The sequence below is a fragment of the Micrasema longulum genome, unplaced genomic scaffold (genome assembly GCF_059751315.1).
Source record: "Micrasema longulum isolate JH-2025_06_02 unplaced genomic scaffold, ASM5975131v1 h1tg000328l, whole genome shotgun sequence".
Taxonomy (NCBI): domain Eukaryota; kingdom Metazoa; phylum Arthropoda; class Insecta; order Trichoptera; family Brachycentridae; genus Micrasema; species Micrasema longulum.
Genome location: NW_028277532.1, coordinates 177 through 27376, shown reverse-complemented (window position 1 = coordinate 27376; position 27200 = coordinate 177). Strand labels below are relative to the sequence as shown.

The 27200-nt window shown below is 33.2% G+C and overlaps 1 protein-coding gene across 1 annotated transcript in view; it reads right to left on the bottom strand.

The window, feature by feature from the left end:
- LOC148282437 (uncharacterized) overlaps window positions 1-20368 on the bottom strand; it is a 72620-nt gene extending 52252 nt beyond the window's left edge. The window contains exons 1-2 of the mRNA XM_088225075.1: window positions 20271-20368; window positions 18464-19038 (exon numbers count right to left, since the gene is read on the bottom strand). Of these exons, the coding sequence (XP_088081201.1) occupies window positions 18464-19038; window positions 20271-20368 (673 nt within the window). The remainder of the gene's footprint in view (window positions 1-18463; window positions 19039-20270) is intronic.
- Window positions 20369-27200: the final 6832 nt, after the last annotated feature.

Sequence of the window (27200 nt, the reverse complement as noted above, 5' to 3'; positions counted from 1 at the left end):
CGGAATAACGTAGTTTAATGTTTGGTCTCCGAAGTAATTTGTAATTCGGGAAACGAGTTTTTGATCTAGTGTTGTGAGGGTGGGAAACTCCTTTTTTATATTACGGATTAACAAAGTAATAAACAATCAATGCAGTCACAGAGTTGTTTTACCGGCAGGAAATTAGAGAATTAAAAATATATCCCTTCACCCATATGTTTCGCCTAACGGATTATGTTATTCGGTAGAATCTCCTTTAACAGACTCACTTAAATTTCATAAATTTTAACCAGAGGAGACTGGAAGGTGAAACCCTAGACACGCACTCCGTAGGATATAATCGATTAAACGAGCGAAGTATATATATATATTATATACATAAACATCTTAATCTTTTTACAGGTAGTATGCTTTTGATTTCACAAATGATTTTATGCAATTTTGATAAAATATTTAGTTATCACTGTTAAAATAAAATATTAAAAGATGCATTAAAAAAAACCCAGTACCCGATAATTTGTGCTCGCTAAACGTCAAAAAACATGGCTGGCCCGGAAACAAGAAATCTATCACAACATAACAACGCTGTTATTGATTGGTTATTGTAAACACATGTTCACATGAACTTATGATGTTTCAAAGTGGTAATTTTTTATTAATTTCTTATATATCGAGAAACTTTGCCGTACAACGTACTGAACGTCCTCATTGTATTTATTTGTATTTATTTATTAATTTCTTTACTTATAAATAGTTTATTACACTTTTTTTGAGACATAAGTAATATTTTATAAAAATGAACATAATTTGTAAACAACATTACCAATGTTTGTTTATGTTGTTAAATAAATTGATATATAATGTATAAAAATACTTTAATATTTTACAATAATAATGATGCATTTATGGACCAATTATTCCAACCAAAGAAACACATCTGTGAAGCTCTATTGATGAAATAAATCGTATTAGTAATAGTCAGTTCCAGAATGCAGAACTAAGTTCGCACAGAGACACTCCACAAAAAAAAAAGAAATTAAAGTAAATGCATACTGCAAATAAATTATGTTTTCGTAATTTTTTCTTTTCTTTTCATAGTCATGTCATACCATATATATTTGCGCCATAAACTTTTTTAATAATTAAAAAAGGAATGGCCTACGCTCAGACGTTGAAGTCTTTGTAAGCATTTATTCCAATTTATGTCATAGCGTAATTTTAAGATGTATTTTTTTAAAGTGTATTTTTGTAACTATATTTCTATGTAAATAATATATGTATGGAAAAAAAAATAATAGTATAAGTTTTCAATGTAGGTAATAATTAAAATTTATTATCTGCTTCCTTTGGTGTACGAGGCACTTTATTGGTAAACCAAACGCAGCGTATCTCGAACATCTATTATATGAAGGTAATGTGACCAGTCGTACGCCTCATAAGCAAAAGACTGATAGTCTTACCTTCATGTAAAAATAAATGATCAAGATCCCTGCGATTAGTGTACCAATGCAGTGCCTGATGCACCATTAGAACTAGGTGCGCAAAGATAATTATGAAGATGATGATAATGATATTCAATATGCACATGCAATGGAACCTGCAACCCTTAATTATGAATTTGATATCGAAGTTCAGCTATCAAGAGTACAAAATCACTTATCAAGGGGTTGTAATCCGTTATTAAACAGAATCGCATATTATTATTTCTCGGTGAATAATATAGATTTGGATCTAGCAAACAAAGTCGTGGTCCAGTAAGGGATGTGCATTATGTTGAAATAGGGTAGGTAATACGCTTCTAGGTGCCAAAGTACAACAGAAGGGAACTCTAGTTACATGGAAATTATTCATTGTACATTTTTATTGGGGCGCGATCTTGCCCGCAGACGTTGTCAACTAGCAATCGACTAAATTATTGTCGTTCAAGCAAAAGTCACTAACCAATTCAATGGAAATTTATAAAATACCTAGTTTATAAAAACAATAAAACGCTTTGCACCTATAGTCAATCTACTAAATAAAATAGATTTTTTACGCTTGAAAAAAGATGCACTATTTTTGAATTATGTTATTTATGTAAATTATTAAATAATAAAGTAGACCCAACACTTATGTATGGAAATGAAACGTGGAACTGGCAGAGGAAGGATGAAAGCCGAGTGCACGCGGTTGAAATGCGATCTCTTAGACGAATGTGTGGGAAAGCAATGTATGACAGGTTTACGAATGATGAAATCAGGCGAGAGTGTAAATCTGAGTCAAGTATAATTGATAAGATTAAGAAAGGGTCTCTGCGATGGTTTGGTCACATAGAACAAATGGACGACGAAATGATGGTAAAACAAGTATATATGGCGAAAGTGAACGGCAACGTGAGACGAGGACGACCAAGGAAGACGAGGCATGATCAGATGAACCAAAATCTTAAGTCTGGTCATGTCAAAAGCAGACAAAACCGAAGGGCATATATGACAAGATGTATGAATGTGGAGGAAGCTAGGAATGTATGCCAGGATAGACGTGTGTGGCGGTCCATTCCTCTACTCCTACGGGGAAATGGCGTGATGGTAGTAGTAGTAGTAGTAATAAAGTAGACTCTATAAACCTACTTCCCTAAATTAATTTTGATGTCCTGTTTCGCGTGACGTGAAATAAATATTTATTCTATCCGCCGGTCTGTAGTTCTAACTATGCACAACACTCTTACGTCTATCGTTCTTGTTTAAACTATAATTCTTTTTTTATCTATATATTGATATACATATTTAACATGCTCCTTCAATTATTTAAAAATAAATTACGACTCATTCTATCCGGCTGCGACACTTGCTATTTAATGACGCACACGCTTACACACACCTGGGGTGGTATTCTAAACCGCTCTTGCGGTCGTAGAAAACTCTTTATTTACATACAAAATACAGGAGATAAATGTTTTTTCAACGGCCGCGAGAGCGTTTGGAATACCAGCCTTGACCACTTCCTCTCCTACAAATCCACACAAAGACACCCTCTAATTCATATGTAAAAATACGCACGCACACATTTAATAATGTACTATAATTTAATAACATGTATGATTATTATTTAGAAATTTCGGTGATGTCTTTCAGCCTCATCTTTATTTTATAATTTAATCACTGTTGACCGTACTATATGTTTCTATAAAATAAATCAATAAACACAAAAAACACAATTTTGATCAATAGAAATTTAAACATTTGTGGACCCACTAAAAAATAGATTTTTATATTTTGGACATCTTATGTAAACAACACAATTCCTTCATGTTTTTTTTATAAATTTCACTCATAACTTATTCTTCCAAATACATTTTCATGTAATTGGTAGGTTTTTAATATTGCAATGTGGATAAACTTTGGTTGTGTGACTTTTGATTCATTATAATCTGAACCTGGATGATGCAAGCCAAAAAAGTTAACGAAATGAAGAAAATTAAAAAAAAAGAATAATAATACTGTGGTTAAAAATAGGTTTTTTTATAAATAAATATTAGTGTTATTTTTTTTGTTTTACTATGGAAATACCTAAACACAATTAAAATGTTGTTTTTAGGAGAAAACAGTAAAACTTAAAAAATGATCAAAATCCACGTTAACTGTCAATAAATTCAATCTGTTTTTAGTAATTTATGCTTGTTGAGATTTTATTGAAAGCCATAAAGTGAAAAACAAATAATTCAAGTTTCCGCACCTTTTTCCTAACTCAGTTACCCAATTGGTTACTTTTGCCTATTAAAGAACATAATTTTACGCTTTGAATTGCATATCCAACTCAAAATTGTCTTTTTAGAATAGGTACGCGACTTTTGACTAAACAACGACAAAATAATAGATTGATAATATAATATTTTTTAGGGTTTGATTTGATATTTACCATAGAATTATTTTTTGAAGTAAATATATATAGTTCATACAAAATAACTTAGTTTAAAAAAAAAAAATACTTCGTACGCTTATTTATTTTACTAATTAGCGCTTTCACCCCCTAACAGGCATTTTTAGACTGGTTTGACTAGCAGCATCTTGGGGTAAAGACTCGAGGCTCGGGGACTCGAGAGGTTTATCATTTTTGAGAACGGAATCTGGAAGTCAAGGTATTTACATGGTTTATTCCCTCTAATGGCTGGTTTAAGTGGCCCCTTAACACACGGTGTATCATTTTCCATTCTGCCTATGTTTGAACACTCACATTTCCCCAGTCATTTTCAGGGTAAGTTGCCCTGATTTTACACTTTGCCCTGAAGATGGCTCCTGCAACAGAAGCTGAAACGTCAAACGATTCCAACCTATAGGTGATCACCCAAAAAAGACGATATAATATTAGTGACCGTGAAAATCTAAGTTCTTAAATCCTCGAATTGTTTGTTAAAGGCCCCCAGTTCAAAGCCCCTCTCTATCAAGCCCACACTTGTCACTATTAAGGCGCTATTAGCAGCCCGCGACATATGGGGCCCCATGCCCCGGGCGTAGGCAGAAATAAGCGGATATTACACATGTATTATAATTGTCCACAAATAAGGACACACTCCATTTATTTTATTGTCCTCTTAAAAGGACGCAGCGGGTAAGGAGACTCCCCCTAACTTCACAGGTGTCACTTTTAAAAAAGATTTTGGTTGAAAATTCAGAAATGTATTTTAAAAAATCACATCAGGGATTAATACTATTATTTTAAAATATCATATTTTACAACGGAACATATAAGGCTAGGCATTAACAGAGGTTATGGTCTATCATTGACTGATTTGAATAAATACTTTACACATTTTTAAAGCATTTTTGTACTTAAGACTAGCCAAAATATTTCAAATTTGGGGCTATTTTCAGAGTAATGAATAACTTACTACTAAAAAATGGGTACTAGGTTGTGGTCGAATCGTGTTCGAAACTTGGATCTTTAATCCGTGAGTCCGCGACTCTAGTCACGGTGTCAACCACTACACAACGAGAAATTATCTTACTACAACAACAACAAACCATCACGCTGTTTCCCCGTAGGGGTAGGCAGAGAGGATAGAACGCCATAACACTCTATCTTGGCATACAGACCTCGCTTCCTCTACATTCATACATCTTCTTATGCACGCACGCCGATTATTCCTACTTTTGACATGTCCATCTTCAAGTATTTGATGGACTTGATCGTGCCATGTCTTTCTACTTGACTTATCAATTGTGGTCTTGCAATGCTTGACTTACTAACGGAAGGCTTCGGGTTCGATTCCTAATGATAACACAAAAATTTTATGTGATTTTTCTTAAGTCTGATGTTCTGTGCTGTAATTCACCAATGTAATTAGACCTTCTGGCCTGTTGTGGTGCAAAAAAATAATATTCTTCTTATTATAATATATTACATTCATATTATAAATGTAGCTTCAGAACAGGTATTACTGTATCTAATGAAGCTGCTAGGAATATTTTCTTGTAATTTTACATCTCAAGAACTTTTTTTATTGTTGTATTGCAAGTAAGCACCATTATTTTTTTGCTAATAAACACTGGATTTCGGCAATGAACTGAACAGGCTTATTCTGACACAATTTCGTTATGTAAGTTCGTTCGTTCGTCATATATCTATCTCACTACAACGCAATCAAAGTCGTATTTCGCTCTCGTTTCCTCTCATACGATACGAATAAATTCACGAAACGAATTAGTTACAGAATAAGGTCACTGAATCTTAATTATGTGAATCTGTTTCTATTTCCAATCGTGATAAAATGGTTGGGATGGCTTTATTGTATGTAATTTCGTTACATGCATTTTAATATTCATTTTGTTTTCTTAGATTTGTGATTACAATTCGATGTCGTAAATTTAAAAAATATATTTCAAATTGATTATAATTTATTATAGCTTTAAAAACGTTTGATTAAATCCACGACCGGTTTCTTGAGATAATGATCGAAAATGATTTTGTCATAGTATGTAATAATAAATAAACTAAAACAAACTATGGTCCAGTACTTCAAAATCCACTTGACACCGCGCATATTGAATATTAATCATTCTTCTGTCTCGATTCGATTGTAATTGGAGTCCAAGGACCCTTTATAACAGTTGGGGCAAATATGGTCCGGGCCCCCCTTAAATATTAAGGATTAAGTACTGAGCCCATTGGGGGTTACTTTTGCACCGGTGGGCGATAACAAAGAAATCCCAAAGTGCGACCAGGGGAGCTTTTGACACTCAATCGTATTTTTTGCGGACGGCTTTAGGGATTAGGACGAGAGATGTCACTTTTTGCAATAATCGATTCACTAAACGATAAAAACAAAAAATTAAACATGTTTTAATGGAAGAATTTTATTAATCAATTTATTTATTTATTGCTTTAAAAGAATATTTCATATAATTTAACTAACAATATATTCCTAACTGGGAAAACCTGTGCCGAGGAAGACATTTTACATTTTTTTTAAAGCATAAAATACACAATAAAAATAATGTGAAAGCATTTACAAAATAAACTAATTTATTTACTCTGAAATTGGATGGATTAAGTGATTACTATACATACTGTGTCACATTGACCATTTTGCCTAATTTTTCTTATTTACGATTCTCTACAGTTTTCGGATTTTGTATATATCTTGTCAAAACAGGCGCATTATTTGATATATTCTCATAGGCGACATAATTTGTTGACTTTTTTTCAAACAATATTGTTTGTTTTTGCGAACGACCATTATTTCAAATTATATTGTTTTTCGAGACATTCATGTAACAAGCGATCGAGGTATACTGCATTTGGTTAATAAATCATCAATGCATCACAAATGCATCATCAGTAGGGGTAAGATGGTGATAACAATTCTATTTAATTAACTAATAGCAATATAAGACCAAAAAAAGCTATTATTAATTTTGAGAAAAAAACCAAACCAAAATTATAAGGCCAATTACAGTTTTCTAAATAGTCTTGAATACGATTTTTAAAAAGCATAATTGTGTAGGGCAAATCCGTATCACTCCACTTAAAAAAAAAAAAATGCGTGAACACGAAAATAAAGTATTTCTTTAACTATGGCATTTTATCTGCCCATTTATTTTTATCTAATGAGTATGCTTGAAAAATTTAAACACATTCTCAATATGTAACAAAAAAAAAGTTTATAGGAAGATTATGAAATGTAATATAGATATATGGAGTAGTTAGTATTCTTATCTTTAAAACAGTCATATGCCCACATATAAATGACTGTCCTTCTATTTTTTTTAAATGTATTGAAGGGAAAATAAAAAAATATGCAATGCCTTCAAAATAAGACGATGAGGATTATATTCAAAAGAAATACTTATTATAATGCAGAAAAAATGCACGAAATAATAGATTCTCGCAATAAAGGAACAAATAAAATATAATTTAGCGATTTTCATTAAAAAAATAATTGAGGGGATAAATAAAATAAAAAATATAAACAAATTGAACCAACAATGTAAAACAAAACTAGAGATAAAAAAAGATTACTAATGATGAGAAAAAGAAAGTTACAAAACTCATTGTACAAGGGATGAAACCCGTACAATATGTTAATTGAAGAAATAGAGATAATTGATATATTTAAAATGAATTTGAAAAAACATGTTTTCGAGAAATGTTGATAATAATGAATATATAGCACTGTACCCGTCAATAAAAGAAGTGATCTCCCAATACTGTAGTTGTGTTATTTTAATAGAAAAAACGTAAGTAAGACTGAAAACAAACGTTCATATGTATTTATCGCGATATACTGAAAAAGATTGTACCTGATTTCAGAAATATTGAAAGAAATAACAAGGAGAGTATCTAAAAGCTGGTAGTAACAGGAACAGTAAGAGTAAACGGGCAAGAGGGTGGTTTTTTACAAGATCGACCTACCAAACAAAAGAATCAGCCCTCTTTAAACGCAGCCCTTAACTTGGCTCAGGAGTCTCAGGACCCGGAGGAATTGAGACTTAGTGCCTGATATCATTGAGAACCGTAACACTCAGCATTGAGCAAGACGATTTGTAGAAGGCTTTATTACAAAGTAAATGCTGATACGATAAATGAAAAAGGAAATAAATTAAAATTCTTCTTTGAAGCACTTACTTTATGGTCGTTCATTATATAATTAAATTTTAAGTGTTCACTAAAAGTGATTAATTAATTTATAATTTTTTGAATTTGCAAATCATCCAAAAATAATCATATTTTTAATAAAGACATTGGGTTAAAAGTTCTGCATGTTCAAAATAAAACATTAACTCTTCCGGGCCCCAAGGTAAAAAAACTTTTTTATAAATCCTCATATCGATTTAATTTTTACGCATAACCCCTGACCCATAATGTGAAAGAAGTATTAAGAATGTATCAAAATTATTAAAACATTTTTCTGCAGAATTATTTGATCATTACTGAAAATCCATTAAAAATAAATTAATTGGCAGAAGTTATAAGGAATTTTAGGAAAGAATCTGATTGGAATCCATAAAAAGCGAATGTAGTGTGTGAACATTAAAAAACAAACTTTTTTCATACACAAAAAAACAACATCCTTCCATTTTTTGCATTTGCATTCTCGTCGAATGCAGCCCTGGTCAACCATGAATAAAACATTTACGCTTCTTACTTTTTTCTAATCAACAGATTGAAAATTTTAAAAGCTATAAATATGCTTATGACAAAGATCTACATTTAGCTGAAAATCTCACGTAAATCGATCCAATAGTTATTCAGTATATCAAGGACACACATACAAACACTGCCTTATATATATATATATATAAATGTGTAGATGTATAAATTCCTCAAAATACTTGAATTATTTTGCCCATAGCAAAGCTCATCATTTTGCTGAAAACCGCACGTAAATCGGTCCAGTAGTTATTCAGTCTATCGAGGACACACATACGAACGTTGCCTTTTATATGTATACGAGTATACATGAAGATAATATATCTTTGATGGGCGGACATAAGAGTATAACAGCATTATTGTTCATTTTGTGATTTATATGCGAAAATGTTCCTTGTACTGTATCAATGGTATTAACAGTACACTTCTATGACTACTCAAAACATAAATAAACAACTAAGAACTTATTAAAATTTGGTTTTAATAAAATAAATATGCACATTTGTGTCATTGTGTAAAATAAATATCCTATTTTCAGTGGCACAAATAGTATAAGATGGTCTCAGTAATATAAGTGGACTCATTTCTATCATTCATTGAGTTGTACTAATAGTATTAGTTAGTTCTAGAAGCATAGGTAGACTCATTTCTGTCCCATCTTTAATGGTTCAAGTAGTATATCTGGAATATTTATGTTATTTGTAAAAATTACTTGAATTTTGTGACACAAATAAAATAATCTATAAATAATAACCCATTTTGCAAAATATGAGTTTTGTAGCTAAATAATTGGGTTCATAATAACGTTTTTTTTGCTCTCCCGAAAAGTTGCACTTTTGAGGTCTCTTATGTTCGCCCATTAAAGATGTATTTTTTTTTTTTTAAACTCGAAATATTATGAAACAGTTTTATAATCACTACAGTGTCAATTATTATGACTTTTAAAAAAAAAACGTATTTTTTGCATTTTTGCTGGGGTATTCCTGGTACCTCCCTCAGGAATTTATGGATTTTTTACATGTTCAGCCTTGGAAAGTTCAAAATTTGGCAACTTTGAAATCTGAGAAATTAAAAAAGCGATAAATAATAAAAAAAAACAATATTACCAGCTGTGCACTTCTATCTTCTTTGCTGAGATCAAGTGCAAATGATCGAATTTCAACCCCCCTCACCCCTCACTCCATACCCCCCAAAAACACAAAATACTATTTGACATAAAGACTTGAATCATTTACATTAATACACATAATACTTATACAATATGTAAACAATGTTAAAATAAATAAAAAAACAGGATTATATTCATTTCTCAATTTTACCTTGATATAGGAGCACATGTTTCTACGAAATCGGTCGATAATAAAATAATCAATAAATGATTTTAAAAAAAACATTGTGTTTTTATTTTTCATTTTATTACGTTTTAAATTAACCAATGTTAATAAATATTAGTATATAACCACTTACCGACTTTTTATGTCTATTCGTATTTTTTGTAAATGCGGTGATGGTAAAGGCGAAAGTGTATTTTAGTATTTGCATGTTGATGTAGTGAGTGTCCTGACGAAGAGACGGGTACGTCTCGAAACCGATAAACATATAAAGTCGGTAAATGGTCATATACTAATAAGATTAACTAACCATTAGTTAAAATGTTTGACCAAGAAGTTAATGCTTTAATCATTAATAAAACGTAATAAATTATTTACAATATCATCATCATTATCATTCCTTTTCCGCACCTAATAATGCATAGGGCACTGCATTGGTACACCAATCGCAGTGTATCTTGATCATTCTTGTTACATGAATTTCAACCATGTCGGGAACCGAATCCGAGACTTCTTGCATGTTGCATGGTAGGCAAATACGCTGACCATTACACCACGAGGCCGACTATATTTACAAAATCAGTTGTTAAATACATAATTCTTTTTTTTTTTCTATAAACCAGCATAGCGAGAAGGCAGAGCCGAAAACAAACTTGAATTTGCTGATTGTAAAAAGGACTCAACATTTAATGTAAGTCACGAACAAAGGTAATCAGGGAAAAGGATTATGTTTTCGGCAGATTCATCACACTATAGAATTGTCAGCTGCCAATACGGTCCGGTCTGCCTGACCGGTGGTCACGCTGTCCCGTGTGTCGGTCAATACACTGGCTCATTAAAGGATAATCCACCCTACTTGCGAAAGTAATGCCTATATCACATGGATAAGAAAACTAAACAATAAATATTTTTTTTAGTAAGTCTAAATGTTTAATTTGTAATACTGTAAACTCACGGATCGAAAGCACGAGACTCAAATTCTACTCTACCACAACTTGATTAATTTTTTAAAATACTTTTGAAAATAAATATTATGAAAGTTTTATTTTATTTTAAGGAATAACCCGCTAAGCCTCTATTAAAAGGCTTGTTAGCAGGTGTGATAGAGGAGAAATGGAAGGAGGTAGTGAAATATACACCACAGTACCCAGACCAATTGAGAAAAAAATATTTCTTGGATGTTTTTATTGTAACTGGTGGGAGTCGAACCCGCGACGCCAGTTTCACAGTTGGCCATCTTACCAACTGCGAGTGTCTTAATCACGTTGTTTTGATTTTGTTAGCTAGGGTTTTTTCACGAGAATAATTGTCGACTCGATAACACTCGTCCAGAGTTCCGATTTTGTTTCATGCGTAACTTTATTATTTATTTGCCCAGACACAAAAAATCAACATTCCAATCATCAATCGTGGTGTACAGGGCACAACCATGGCACTCCAATCGCAGCGTACAATATTGCATCCGAGATAAAGTAAGACTTCTTGTCTCATTTCAGGTGTCTTCGGCACTGGAAACCACATATATAAAGGCATTTATGCCTTGCGCAGCTCGAAATAACTTCTCCACAAACATTACTGTCCAATATATTATGTTGCGCAGCCAAGACGATTGTCTTCTGCTAGGTCCACGTTGTCCCTCAATCTTGACCATTTGTATAAGACATAGGATTTTATACTTGTCTTCAAGCAGGTAAGCCTTACGGAACTTTATACATTTTAACAATTTACTGTTTCAATTATAAAGTTAAAATGTTTTTTTTATTTACTATTACTTGTTAATAGACTGAATCAACAAAAAACACTTATATTTTACGTATAGCATTATCACCACCATGTATTTTTTTTAAATATTTTGTAATTTTTAAAATCCCCATAGAAAGTTCGAAACTACACCGCCCGTGACGTCACGAGTTCTGGTCGGTGAGTTAACAAAACACACATCTGAACGGTGAAACATAACCTACAAGAAAAAAAAACTGATATAACTGGCATTTATTGTACAAACCGCTGACGTGCAGACATACTAAATCATTGTTTGACATGATCGGATTAATTTGTAGGAACAACCAAAAGTTTGTTTTTTTTCCTGAGATTTAAAAGTGGAACATAGTTACCCTGGAAACCAGGAATTGGTTGCCGGTTGCCACAAGAGCATAATAACGCTATAGTTTATTGGTTATTTTATACACGTGGTCACATAAACGTGCGACGTTGCAAAGCAGTTCCTTTTTGTTAAAACCGTTTTTATTCATTTACTTTTACATTTTCGGGATACTTCAAAGTACAATTAAATGCTTTGATTTTTATCACGTATAAAAACCTTTTTAAATCCAGTTTTAAGTATCACTGAAGTTTCCCATGAACTCTCCAATGCGACTACCTAAATATATTTATATATTTTACTAAGACTTTTATGAAAAATGTTCATAATAAAGATCGTTACGAGAAATATAATATATATGTTAGGTCCCAGTCCTGGGACAGAATAATTCCATTATTCCACAATTTAAAAAAAAACGAATTTGCCAGCACCAGTTGTATGATCCGTATTATCGGGCTTAAGTTTAAGTAACTTCAATATAATCACAGGCGCGTGCCAGTTGATGACCGACTACGGTACACAGTACCACAATACGAACATTATTATTAAGTAGGGGAGAGTTGGCTAAGTGCTACCAGGGTGTAAAAATTGACCGAATTTACTAAACCATTTACCCTTTTGTTTGCCATCAATAGCAAGGTGTAGTTATTGAAAACTTCCGCGTATATACAATTTCCAATTTGAAAGAGTATCTGTGATTATCATACCTCAACCCTTTGATCCCCGAACATAGATTTAGTTGAGTTTTTGAACTTTAAAAAAAAATGTTATTTTTGGATTGAAAACCGTTGTTCTTTTTTTTTAATTTCCAAATATTATTTATAAAAATAGTGTTACAAATTTGTACCGTCAGGGAATTGCAATAAAAAAGAGTTGATATTTTTTCGATAGGATGTATTTACAAAAATACATGAAAAACAATATTATAAACAACAAAACATAAAAAAAAAAATACATAAAAAAATAGTTAATGCGGGCAACAAAATAAACGGCGCACTAAGCACAGTAATTACTAGGACTGGCAGTATGCAATTGAGTTTTAGTCCCAACACTTATTTATGGAAGCGAAACATGGAAATGGCAGAGGAAGGATGAAATCAGGGTGAACGCGATTAAAATGCGATCTCTAAGACGAATTTGTGGTAAATCAGTGTATAACAGGGTTACGAGTGTGCAAATCCGAGACATATATATAATTGATGAAATTAAGAAAGAGCCACTGCGATGGTTTGGTCATTTAGACTGAATATATGACAAATGAATGGTAAAACAGATAAATATGTCGAGAGTGAAAGGTAACGTAGGAAGAAGACGACCAAAGAAGACATGGCATGACCAGATAAACCAAAATCTTATGTCTGGCTATGTCAAAAGTAGACACAACCATACGGCATGTATGATTTAATTTATGGAAGAAGCTAGGAATGTATATCAGGATAGACGTGTGTGGCGGTCCATTCTCTGTTCTTACCCCTGCGGGGAAATGGCGTGATTGTTGTAGTAGTTTTCCTCTTTTCCCCTCCTCTCTTCATATTCAATTGTATATTTAGTCAATTTCTATTTCTAAAAAAATCAATGTTTTGTTTATAATAAAAATATTATAATATCCCCACAAAATGTTCATGCTCCACTGATTTTCTCCAAATGAACGGTTTGGGTAGGTAGGAAGAAATTGGCTTAAGACAATATGCCCACCCTTACGCATACCTAAGCATGTAAACTGTATACGTATCTATGTATATAAATGTTTGAATAAATAAATAATTTCTTTCAATATAAGTAGTACAGCATATTGTGATGAATTTAACCTAATTCATTCACACCACGTACATTAAATATTGATTACAATCACATTTATTTAGCGCTCTTTAGATATTATATTTATACAAAATAGCGCTGTTAACGTTATCTTTAATAATAATTAAACGAAAAGCTTTTTTTTTTTTATTAATATCCCTACAGAGATGAGGTAGAATTTTTTCAAATTAAGGATTATGGATATTCGAGCGTTTACAGGGCTTATGACCTGTCATTGGCTGAGTTAAGTGGCCACTTTACGTACTACAACATTCCCCATTCCGCTTATTAGCGAATATCGACACAGGTAACATGATTTTGATTTTTGTATATATGTTATTAAATGAGAAACCATTCACAAGCGTGTTGGAGCGCCATCTATGTATTGATATTGAAGTTAAGTATTTTTAATTAGCATATTACTTTATTTTATGTATTTAAGACTCTTCCGAGTTAAATTAAGTACTAGTAATCGCCTGCAGATGACTCTGCAATTTATTTTTACTTATATTTTGACCAGATCTTATTACACAACATTATTTTTGGTACGTGTATTTTGTACATACACAAATCTGGATTTCTCCCAAGGGGGAGTAGGTATATATTTTTTATTAATATCCCTGCAGAGATGAGGTAGAATATTTTCAAATTAAGGATTATGGATATTCGAGCGTTTACAGGGCTTATGACCTGTCATTGGCTGGAAAAGCTTTTGTCTACGCTACTAAATAGAATCATAAAAAATACTTCAAATAATTTTATTTAAAAATATATAATCGATAACTGACCTAAATGAAATATTAGTAATATAATAAAAGAAAGTGCAAGAGTAATAATAATTTTATCCGTAAACAATTGACTGATATAAACATACCTTATTCTGCATACAAAATACTCAACAAACGCTTATTTAATTCTTCTACCTAAGTGTTCGTTTTACACTAGTTTATCAGTGAAGAATTTCAGACCTTCATGCATATGGAATGAGGACAAACTTGATTCAGAAAATCTGATTTAAATGTGGGTTTAGAAAGATTAATTTAAATGTATGCGGGTGGGTAAAGGGTACTTTCACTATCCAACAGCAGGGAAAATAGATTTTAAGATTTAAGCATAAATTTCACTCGATTCATGTAAAATGAAGTATGGTAATAAATGCACAGATACTTTTAATAAATACTAACTGGAATTTGTACCAATATCATGCTAAAGTAAATATTTATATAGGCGTATGCATATATTTTGCATAGCTAGATTCGGGTTGTGGTCTAGTGGCTAGTGTTGCAAACTCACGAATCAGAGGTTTGAGGTACGAATCCCACTCTACCCCGACTTGATTTCCATTTTCTCATGGTGGGTTATTTACAACTCGTTGAAAATGCCCACCAAAATTTAAATAACATAAGTTATATGATCGGTAATTTTCTTTTTTTTGTTGTACACGTTTACTAAAATATGGTTAGTTGAATAGATCTCTATGAAACTGTACGGACAAGTTGGGAAAGGATCATGAAATATCAGCGAAACAAGCTGAAGAGGCAAATACTTTTGCGTTTGGAGACTATATATCTTAATAATGTCAATCCGTCGCTCGAGGGTTTCTGGTCTGGCACGTTGTTCCAATATAACGGCTAATACGAGTATATTTTCTTTTGTTTTTAATGTTATTTCAGTAAAATATATTTTTTTAAATGGATCTGAATATGGCTCTTTTGCTATTTCTACAGTATATTTATGTTATATTCTTGATACATGCGGACCAGAGGTGTATGGTATGATGCATTGCCATCAAGTTTACATTATTTATTTTTTGCGAATGTAGTAAATTCATTCGTTGTTTCTTAAATGCATAGAAAGTATTATTTACATTATTTATTTTTTGCGTATTTAGTGAATTTACTTTGTAGTTTCTTAAATACACAAAAAGTATAATGGCAAATAAAAGTACTTTGAAAATATCTCGATGTCTTGAGTTGTTTTTAGTACCGCATTTATTTGTGTTTATTTAGGACGTCGATATTATCGTTACTACGTATGGTTTATTATTATGAATATTAATTTGATAATTGATAATCACCAACAAGCTACAAAAAGTGGCTTGGTGGGATTTTAGTTTTAGTAAAAATATAACAAGTTTTTTTTTTTTTAAATTGTAAAAATGTATAATTATGCTATTAAATAAATAAATAAAAAAATAAAAATATCGAATAAAACACGGCGCGGCGCGGCGTTCCGCCAAGGAATCAAAATGGAAAAAAGTTGGAATTTGCTCGCAATTTAGATGTGGATTTTGGGTTTATTTGAAAGGTATTCTAATAGCACATTTTTTTTCAGATTTTAAATAATTTTTTTCCGAGTGTAAACTATAGTAAAATAAAACTTTATTATTAAGTGTTATTACTATTTCCAATATACAACGAAGTGAATTCCGATTCATCATTGAAAGAAAAAGTCATCATGTAATTAGATGTATTTGTTAGGCACTTGAATGAATTTTCGCTGTTTTTTCGTGGAAATAAACGTTTTATTTTAAAATAACATGCCATTGAAAGTGTTGTCCATCGCTAACGAATACTACCGATCTTTCTGGCAAAATACGAATACCATCTTGAATTGACGACTCATCTTTTGAGGTTATCCACAAATCGAGCCATTTTTTGGCATCTTTATGAGAATGGACGTGCTGCTTAGAGTCATGAGTCATCAATCGGAACAAGTGGAAATCGAAAGAAGCAATGTCCGGTGAATACGGCGGGTTTGGTAGAACTTCCCATTTGAGCGTTTCCCACGTATTGACGTTTTGACCGGCTTTGCAACACGAGGCCGAGCGTTGTCATACTGCAAAATTACTTTGTCATGTCCATAGAATTAAGAATAGTCCGGAAACTGCATACGAGCATCAAACAGAAGGCGACTAAACTACTCATAAATGAGTAGTTTTACGTTTGGATCCATTAGTTTCTTTATAGACGTCGCTCAGTACGCAACTCCTGATTTGAATTCAACTATGCCGTGTTGTGACCTTGTAAAGTGCAGAAATACTGCTAGGATCTTAAAGAAAGTACTTACTTTAAGTAAATTGAATTATTTTTCCACCTGTCAGATTGTCGAAAAAATCAAAATGGACATTTCATAAGTGTTGCTAGGGTAGTATTTTTTTTCCCTACTTTGCTCATCTAATGAGAGAACTAATAAAAATTTGACCTCGGATTAAACAACTCTGTGGTGGACATTTGACTGACATTATCTTTAAAACATCAACGATTATTTAATATGATATAAAAATATTTTTATGCAAAATAAAATTTGTTTTGTATTTTAAGTTCAAAGTTCTTTAATTCAATTACTCTTATTAAATGACCCTTTACTTATTTACTCTGTTGTGTCAATCAATATTTCCGCGGGCACAATAAAATTTTAGATAAATTAACAAATTGCTTTTTTTTTTTTACCTTACATTTGTGTTATGATTATATTTTTTCCCATCTTGCAACATTACGCGGCGTCATCACGAATAGGCGCGGCGAAAGAAGGGCATAGTGGGGGGATTTTTGACACAGTCCGATGTATTCAAATATGATTCTACGCTCCTTCTGGACTATTCTTAATTCTATGGTCATGTCTCTCTTCGTATGGCTGCCGTTTTTCCTTCAATGCTCGGCTCAAACGCATCAATAATTATAGTCGGCGGAATAACACATTAAAACGGCGTAACATCATAATAGACGTTTTGTCTTTTTTAAATCTTTATTTATCGTCATCAAATCAAATGCAAATTTACACTCCTAATTTCCTTAATTCAATTTCTAACGCTCCTTGTCAATTTTTTTATTTTCTCTTCCCACTATCTCCTTGTTTTGTCGGTATTTCTTTCTTTTATTTTTTATCACAAACATTGTTTTCATTAGGTACTTTTTTATTTTTTACATTGTTTTAACCGTCACGTTGCTGTATTTTGTAAAATTTAATTGAATACATACTATAATGAGAATGTTCAGTTCTACAGAAATTTGAAATAATAAAATGTTTTCTTATACGTGGCAAAAATTAAAGCATTTGATTGTACGGCAAAGGTTTTCGAAAGTTTGTTAAAAAATGTATAAAATGGTTTTAATGAAAATTGGACCTCAGATTAAACAACTCTGTGGTGGACATTTGACCGCAAGTACTATGCAATGTCACCGGTTAAGGTGACCACGTGTTTATAATAACAAATATAATATTATAGCGTTCTTGTTGTTGTGGCAATGGGTAACAGATTTCCGGTTAGTCATGCTTTTCGACGTTTAGAGTGTTTTGAAGTTTGGCGAGTAAAAATAATTTGAACGGGGTTCAACTTATAAATGTCAGAAACACTCACCGACCTGAACTCGCGACGTCGGGGTCGGTGAAAATTAAAAAAAACATAGGGTTGAAAATACGATAGGTACGTTTTGTTTTACTTTTGATACAAACTTTTTTGTTTTCAAACCACCAAATTTCTTCATTGGATGGCAGGCCCTTCCACGTATTCCCTGTTTATATTTCTTTAAGTATGAGCATATAAGCTGTACGTTTGTTTGCATTATAAATAAAATAATATACAATGAAATAAAAAATCATCAAAACGCAAATAAAGTTTAAGCACCTGTCTGATCGTTGAGTGGCCGAGACGGGGGTGTGTGGGCGGGGGTGTCAGCGTGGGCGGCCAGGCCCCCGTACAGGCCGAAGTCCTCCGCGCTAGAAGAGCTGGCATTACTGCACTTCCTGCCGCTCTTCTCCAGGGACCCGAGAAGCCTCCCGTCCTGCCCCGCCATAGACAGGAACTTGTCCTGCCCGGCCAGCGACGACAGGAACTTGCTCTCCTGCTGGCCCGCCAGAGACATAAACTTGCTCTCCTGCTGCTGAAGGTGAGAATTGTGGTGCAGGTGGTGCTCGTCGATCAACCCGGACACCCCGAGAAGCCCGCCGACCAAGTTGGGACGCAGGTCGTCCATTATCTTCGAGTTCTGGCCGCAACCGTTGCTGCTGAAGTTCAGCTGGCGGCTGAAGATGGCGGGGAAGATGTTGAACTGCTGGGGGTCTCCTAGGGGTGGCAGCTGGTCCCCCGCGCCGCCTGCGCCCCCCGCGCCCCCGAGGCACGGCACGCCCTTGAACTCCAACGCGGGGCCGGAGACTCCCCTCGCCCCGGACAAGTGAGGGTACAGCTTGACTGCCGGAGTCCTACCCGCTCATCTTCACAGCGACCTGGCAAATTGTACCGCGGCTGACTTTAAACCCTCGGGGAGAATATGCAAGGAGGATAATTTAAACTGTAATTGGAACTTTGAGTACTTTATTCGACTAAAGAATTTAATAACAAACGAGTAGATCAGTCAGGTAAGGAATAAAGAAAGTTTAATTGATCAAATGAAAATGACAAAGAGTATAAAAAATCGTGTGTTTTTAATTATTTATGAATTTCATGTAAATTTAAACAACACCGTAGCACTTTTATTGTAGGTAATAAATTAATTTTCCAGAAAAACTGTCATTTATTCGTTTTGATTGACCGTTAAACAAATAAACACTTTAAAAAACGTATAAAATTTAAAATTGTTATATGATGACGTTTGTCGAATCTTTTAAAAATATTTACATGGCTCACTAAACGGAGATGTTATTCGCGCGAACGAAGTTTGAGCGACATTATTAGTTGTTCACAGATCACCTCCAGACTTGACACATCACGGGGATGTCACTCGGATATTGTTTATGGGGAACACCGCTCTGACGAGACAGAACGCAGCGGCTGTGACCTAATTTGAAGATCACAATGCGATTATTACGGTATCAAGCCATCGGGATGACTATCGTATTACAGAGATGAAGTGGATATCGAACCGAGTGCCACGCGTCCTCCGACTCCAATTAATGTAATCTAAGCGATCTTTCGTCGCTGCAGTTGACATCGGCATATCCCGAACGCAAAGTGACTAACAACATTAAATTGTTCCCATATATGTCGTGCGGAGTGGGCCGCCCCTCGGCCAGACAGAGAGGGCGAGCTGCGTGGCTTCCGCGGGGGAAACTCCCCTACTGCATCCCCCGCGCTAGACAGAGACCGGCGAATTCCCATCCCACCCGCTCCGATGTACCTACATGTCTTTTATGCAAACATAAACACATTTATCTATTTGAGACAGAGTTATATCGTCACGCGTGGGTACGAAGAGCGCGAGAACACAAGATGCTGGTTTTATTTGTGCGCGTAAACAGTACTTCGCCGGCTTATCCTCCCTGAGCGGGAAATATTTTCGATCCGCGACAGTCGTGGTTTTTCCGTCCTTTTCCTCTGTTGCGAATGTTTCTTTCTTTCTTGGGTCGGGACGTCGGGGGTGGGTTTCGGAGCTTCGACAACGCGAGTCGGTTAGGCGCGAGTGACGAGATGTGTGTATGTGGGGGAGGAAAATAACCAATAGCGAGTGGCGTGTCTGGAGTGTGCGTTCTGATTGGCTGTGACACTGGTGGTGGGGGGCTCGTACGCGGGAGGGGAGGGGGCGAGGGGCATCATGGTGGAAATGACGGAGCAGTGTGCCAGCGAAGGCGGAAAATTCGCGGTACATTTTCGTTGCATGTTGTTTTTCAGGCTATTTTGTCCAAGTATGTTCTGGGTAGGTATGCCCGAAAATTTTGTAATATGACCCGAAAATTATGTAAATTAATTCTAAACGTACTTTCCTTAATATAGCAGCGGATATTAATAAATATTAATGACATTTAAAAAATAAAATAACTCGTAATAATCCGAAAGGGTTTTTGTGTATGTATACTTATTTAATACGTATAATTTCTTTTTATTTTATGAAAAAAATAAAATAAAATGTATTTACTTTACTTTCAGCATTTATAATGTCGGTTTAATGCAAAAATTCTCTATCTGCATTTAACAATTTAGACTTATTAGTGAATACAAAAAATATAAATGAGTATTAGTGTCATATATAAAAAACAAAATAATATTATTCTGACAGAAAACCGTTGTGAGACTTTACTTGGCACCTAAGACAGACCATGTTTGAAATATTATTAGTTAGGAAATAGGTAAAATAAACCTACCTTACACTTAATTCATTCATAATTCATTTTTATGTTTTGTACCTTAAAAAATAGTTTTATTTAACACTTTGAGCACCGGCCGAATACACATAGAATTCACTCTGTGGCCAGCCCATTTTTGTGAAATTTCATGCTTTGTGGAGGGTTTCTTAAAGTGTCATAATTATGAAAATACTGGGTTAATTCCATTGAAACTTCTCAGATTTATTTAAAATAATTAAATAAGTATTTTTTGTAAGATAGTTTTGCCAACATTGGCCTTGATGGAGAGCCACGTTGCGCATTGCTATGTTCGCACATATACAGGTCCTCACTCCTTTTTTGTGCTTTGTATCCCGAAGTCGTATAAACACGAGATTATAATAACTATGCATTGTGTCCTGGTCCCGTATTTTCGTGTGGTTTACCAGCGGCGAAAAAGTACTAATAAAAGTCACTAGATATCAATAAAATGCACTTTTTTAGACAGCTGATAAACCATGTGAAAACAAGGGACCGGGACACAACGCATGGTTATATAATCACGTTTTTATGCGGTACAAGACAGAAATTTTGCGTGATTATTTAATAGGCAAAATCAATAAATAGCGCATATTATTGGGTACAAACTGACTTTAATGTACTGTTGATTTCTGTGTCTTTGTATATGAGTATATTTGTATTTTTGAAATTGACAGCTGATTAGCAGACTGCTGTGTTTTAATGTAAATTTGTACCGTGTCACTAAAATTAATTCCAAAAAATAATGCTGTTTAATATATTGTTTTCAAGAGAAAAATTATTTAATATCATCAAATTACGCAAGTAAAAACATAGTTTCTGGCAATACATGATATTTTATAATTTCAACTGATACCTTCTAATATCTAGTATTTTATAAAAACATTTATGCAAAATAACAAAATAAATACTTGGAATGCCCTCGATTCCATTTCACTTAAAAAAGTTTGTACTTTAAATAAATTATGATTCTTATGTAAATTCCTTTTAGGCATTAATGTTGACATATAACGTGCCTTAACCCTTTGATCCCCGAACATAGATTCAGTACAGTTTTTGAACTTTTTCTTTTTGAATTAATTATTTATAGCTTTAAAACAATAACGGACTTGTCTTGTTTTTTTTTAATAAAAAACCTCCAGATATAAAGAAAAACTAGTGGTACGAATTTGTACCCTCAGGGAATTGTAATATAAAAAGTAGTCATTTTCCCAATACAATATAGGTATTTACAAAAGTAAATGAAAAACTTGCATTATAATCGAACCATTTAAAAAAAAAAATTATATAATTATTATAATATTGAGGTTAATAAAGGACTAGTACGCAACCAAACAGGTGATAGCTCTACCAGAAAACTGATCCCGGGAGTCGTTTTTTGAAACTTATTACTTCAAAATGGCCGAAACTACTTAACAAAGTCCAAAGATGTACCAACAGTGATTAGTTACATCAAATGCATTCTCATATAAAAGACATATGTGTTATTTTACACCAGGAAACATTCGTATCGTCAGGGAGCAAACCGCGTAAGGCAAAATCCACTCGGTCCGATTAAAAAAGCATTATGCGGGTTCACTTTTATCGTATAATAAATAATTTAAAAAATATATTTTATTTTTTAACTCTCCGGTAAACGCACGAACCAGTACACCACAAGGCCGAATAATCTTCACTTGATTTCCTTTAGCAAATTTTTCACCCGCGAGTAGAAACTGAAGAAATTAAACGAAAAAAGAAAATAGAAAATCTCCATCTTAGAACAGGCTGTGCCATGTTAGATGGAGACTATCATAAACAGAGAACACTCCGTTTTCATTTTACATTAATTGGTTTTATAAAGATTCCCTGTTATTAAGTATGTATATTATTTTTTTGCAATAAATTTATAAATAAAACAAATAATAAATAAACAAGTATCCACCCACCATAATTTTACCGGGCTGGGTGGATTAATACAATATATGTGAAATGAGTCTAAGACATTTTTGATATTTTTACAGTACGGCTGTTAAAACTGCTTATTTTATTGAATTGGAGAGGAAATTAGATTTATATTTTTTATAAAGTGACAGTTTATAAATAAACGTTATCTTTTAAGCGTAATTTAGTCGAGCTTTTTAATAATAAGCAGTTTTTTCATCATCCCGTAAAAATAACAAAAATTACTTAAATGCAGTGTTGTTACTTAAGGGACGACAAATAAATAAATATTCAATCTCGGTTTCAATAGGGGTCTTAGGGTTAAATCCAGTCTTCAAACATTCAGATAAAAATATGCAAAATAATGTCAATAAATATAAATCATAATTCAGCATCTCATCATTGATAATTCCTCTTGGGTATGCTTGGGACCAACAGTTTGCAACTTAAAAGGGATGGGTTTACACTGACCCATTTTTTCAGACTGAACTCAGCCATTTTAGAGAGTGTCCATTTTAATGTTCCTTGGCGTATCTCCGACAGCACCAGCAAATACTGTTTTACCCCCCGGCTTCCAGAACCAGCCTGCCTCTGGTTATACGGATTGGAAGAGCAGTCAGGCAGCTGAACGTTATCACTTCGGAGATCGACATCTTTCACATCAGTGAAACTATGTTTAAGAGGCAAATACTCTTGGTAGTGGAGAGTATTATACCTTAACTCTTTGAACACCGGCTGAATACACATACATAAACAGGGTCTTACCCCTTTTTTGTGTTTTGTATCCGTGTAAACACGTGATTATAATATAATAACCACGCGTTGTGTGCCGGTTCCGTGTTTTCACGTAGTTTACAGCAGCAAAAAAGTACTAAGAAAAGTCACTTGATATAAAAAAATGCACCTTTTTAGACAGCTGGTAAACCAAGTGAAAACACGGGACCGAGATACAACGCGTGGTTATATAATCACGTGTTTACACGGCTCCGGGATACAAAGTGTTAATAATGTCGAACCATTGCTTAAAGGTTTCTAATTTGATATATTGTTCCAAGATAACGCCTCGAATGTTTTGTTAATTGTAATATTATTTTGATAACATAAATAAATTTGAATTTTGAATTTTAAAAATCATTTGATGTTGCATAAGGCACTGTATTAGTGCACAATCTAGGTGCCAGTCAAGAGATCATAAATTATTATATGCAGCGGGATATCTTTACAAATATTTGTCGCAATAAAGGTGAAATGACGTTTTGTAAAAATACTTTATTCTTAGGTACCAATAGTCGACTGGAGATTAAAACTTATGCATTACAAAGTCAGTGCTTCAGATATAAATTTTACTATGATGTATATTTATAATTTGGCTTCATGCACAATATTCTGAATTCCTAATCGACAGAGATATGAAATGGGGGTGTGCAGCTCTGGGATGCCGATCCAGGGGGCGAGGGGATGGTCTGCCCCCCGGCGATACAGCCTGATTGTCATTCATCCCCTCCCCTCCCAATGCGTCTCCCCTGCAGCGCTCAATGGGGCCTATTATGATTCGTTACGTCTTTGATATTCTGATACAGATCATACTCGTATAGCTACATAGAAACGTATGAAATATTTCAGTTCCAACACCGTGTCCGGGCGGAAAGCAGAATACAATTCTGAACGAAAACCCTTGACGAGTTTTTTTACTCGACGGCTTCTGAGGAATCCTGAAATTTCAATTGGGGATGAGCCCACGTCGTATCTTATTTCTATTTTTTTTACGAAACAATAACACGCAACTGGAAAAACGTACGTAGATATATTACAAAATATTCAAAATAATATATATATTTTAATTATATTTATTTTTGCACCACAACAGGCCAAGAGGTTCAATTAGATTGATAAATTAACAAACAAAAGTGAACAAAACACAAAGGTTTAAGAAAAACTCAGAATCAGATATAGGTGTAACGTTGAATACGTAGATACGCTGCAATTGGTTTACAAACGCAGTACCCTATGCACCATTAGGTGAGGAAAGGAAATGATGATGATGATACAAGCGGAACGAGTATGAGAGTGCAAATGTTAAAAAAATACAAGAATGAAAAAGTTTTTAGAATCAACAAAATATATGTACCCAATACACAATATTTTAAATAAAAAGTCGATAAAGAAAACATCACATATTACTCGTCACTCGGGCTGTAAGAACTGTTTATTTAGTTATTTTTTAAGTACGTATATGTTTTGTATATTTTTTAGGTCATTAGAGAGTGAATTGTAAAAATTTATTACTGTATACACAAAACTGTTTCTTTTTTGTTAGTCCAAGGTTGTTCGCAAGTTAAATTATTTGACGCTCTTGTATTTATTTAATGTATGTTGTAGTTAAAATTAAATGTAATAATTAAACTTATATTATTTATTTGAAGTACTTCTGGAAAAAAAAAATCTTAAATTTCGCACGTCCTGTTTTTGTATTTTGAATTTGGTATTTAAATTTTTGTGGCAATTTATTAAATTCCTTGAAACCTATGTATTGTAAAGATCTAGTACCAAACTTCGTAGCTTCACAGATCCAACATAAATGTTATTTTTTGATCGAGTACTGTACTGGTGGATGTCTATATTGAAAGCGGTCTTTATGTTACTGTGCATTAAGTCGAGAATTATCTCTAAATAGGAAAGTAAAACGAATAATTTTGGTTTCAAAATAAATGTCTCTCACATTGTGCTTGTGAAGTTTATTATACAGCCTGCACATGCAAGAGGGGGATTATAATATGATATGATTTAATTTTTCTTTTCAAATTCTCAATAACATAGTTGATTCGCCGTATCTTTTACAAAATATTGGTTCCGTTGTCCTCTTCGCTATACTAGATTAAATTCCCTTTTTTATGTACCAACTTGTAAAAACAATTATACCTCGAATTCATTCATTAGACGCACCTGTAGAAATTATAACGGACTCAGTATTGATGTAGACATTTTTAACTGCACGTTGCATTTGTACAGAAAATTTCTTCATGGGGTCGATTATTTGGATAGTTGCTGAATGTACATCTTGAGTGGTTTATGCTATGCAAATGTGCCGCATGTAATGTATATGTTTGTGTATGTTTTATATGTGCGTCATGTGTGTGCGTGGATGGCTCGGAGTGTACATTCGGTATTTTTATTTATTTTAATTTATTACCTCCATGGAAAACGCAAATGTCAACAATTATCTTTTTTTCACCTAAAATTCTTATTTATTTTTTATTTTTTTGTCACATTTAATGTTTATATCTTTTTAATTTATGAAACTTAATTGGTCTTTTTATGTTAAATAATTGTTGTTTTTAATACTGATTTTGTATGACTGTATGTTTTCTAAATAAAATAAAATAAAATAAAAATAATATCCTGTGTTCGAGGGAAAGTGCTTGACTCCAAAGATGTCAGGATTGCGTAGTCGTATATTAATTAGCATGTATGTTTATATTGCTAATGAGCATTAAGATGAAATTGGTGTACCCAATACACAATTCGATGCAAATAGCGAATGTTTGACGATGTTATTATGATATTTTACACACATTTTTACACTTTTAATTGATTTTTTTATTCATTTCACTTAATTTAACAATATAAATTCTTACAATACTTTGAGTTTGTCCAAATGTTTGTAGACAAAATACTGGATTGCACAATCCAGGGAGTCATTAAGATTAACAAATTACAACAGGGATTTAGAACATTTTAGAAAAGGAAACATTGAAGTCTATGCATTGCTTATTATAATTATTTAACTTTTTGTACATTGGGGGCTTTTGCCAACGGTAATTTCTTTCAACCAACCAATAAAATAAAAGTTATATTTTTATAATTAAAGGTAAAACATTTTCTATAGAAAATAAAGATAAAGAAATGCTAAAGATATAACAAAAATACGAAAAATGTATTTGTATATAAATCACTTTAAATCAATACTTTTACTCAATGGGAAAAAGGGAAAAAGAGGAAAGGAGGAGAGATTAATGAAGAGAAAGGAAATGTTTCCTCAGACGTGACAGAGACTAAATAAATAAAATATAAATAAAATATAAAATAAATGACGTGCATTGGCTGGTTTAACTGGTTTATGTTTTTTTATATCCAATCTTCCGTAGCACTGAACTTTCTCATTGCTTTAAAGTTAAAATTTAAGTTTCAGCATTGTCAAAGTTTTAAAAATGATAAAAAAATTATCATGTAAATCATAAAACGGATTTTAGTCCCGTGGAATTGTCGCTGACTCACAGATCAGAGATCTAAGGTTCGAACCCCGCTATACCATAACTAGGGTCGGTAAGAATACAGTTATGTGTGTGAAATAGAACCAGAACGCT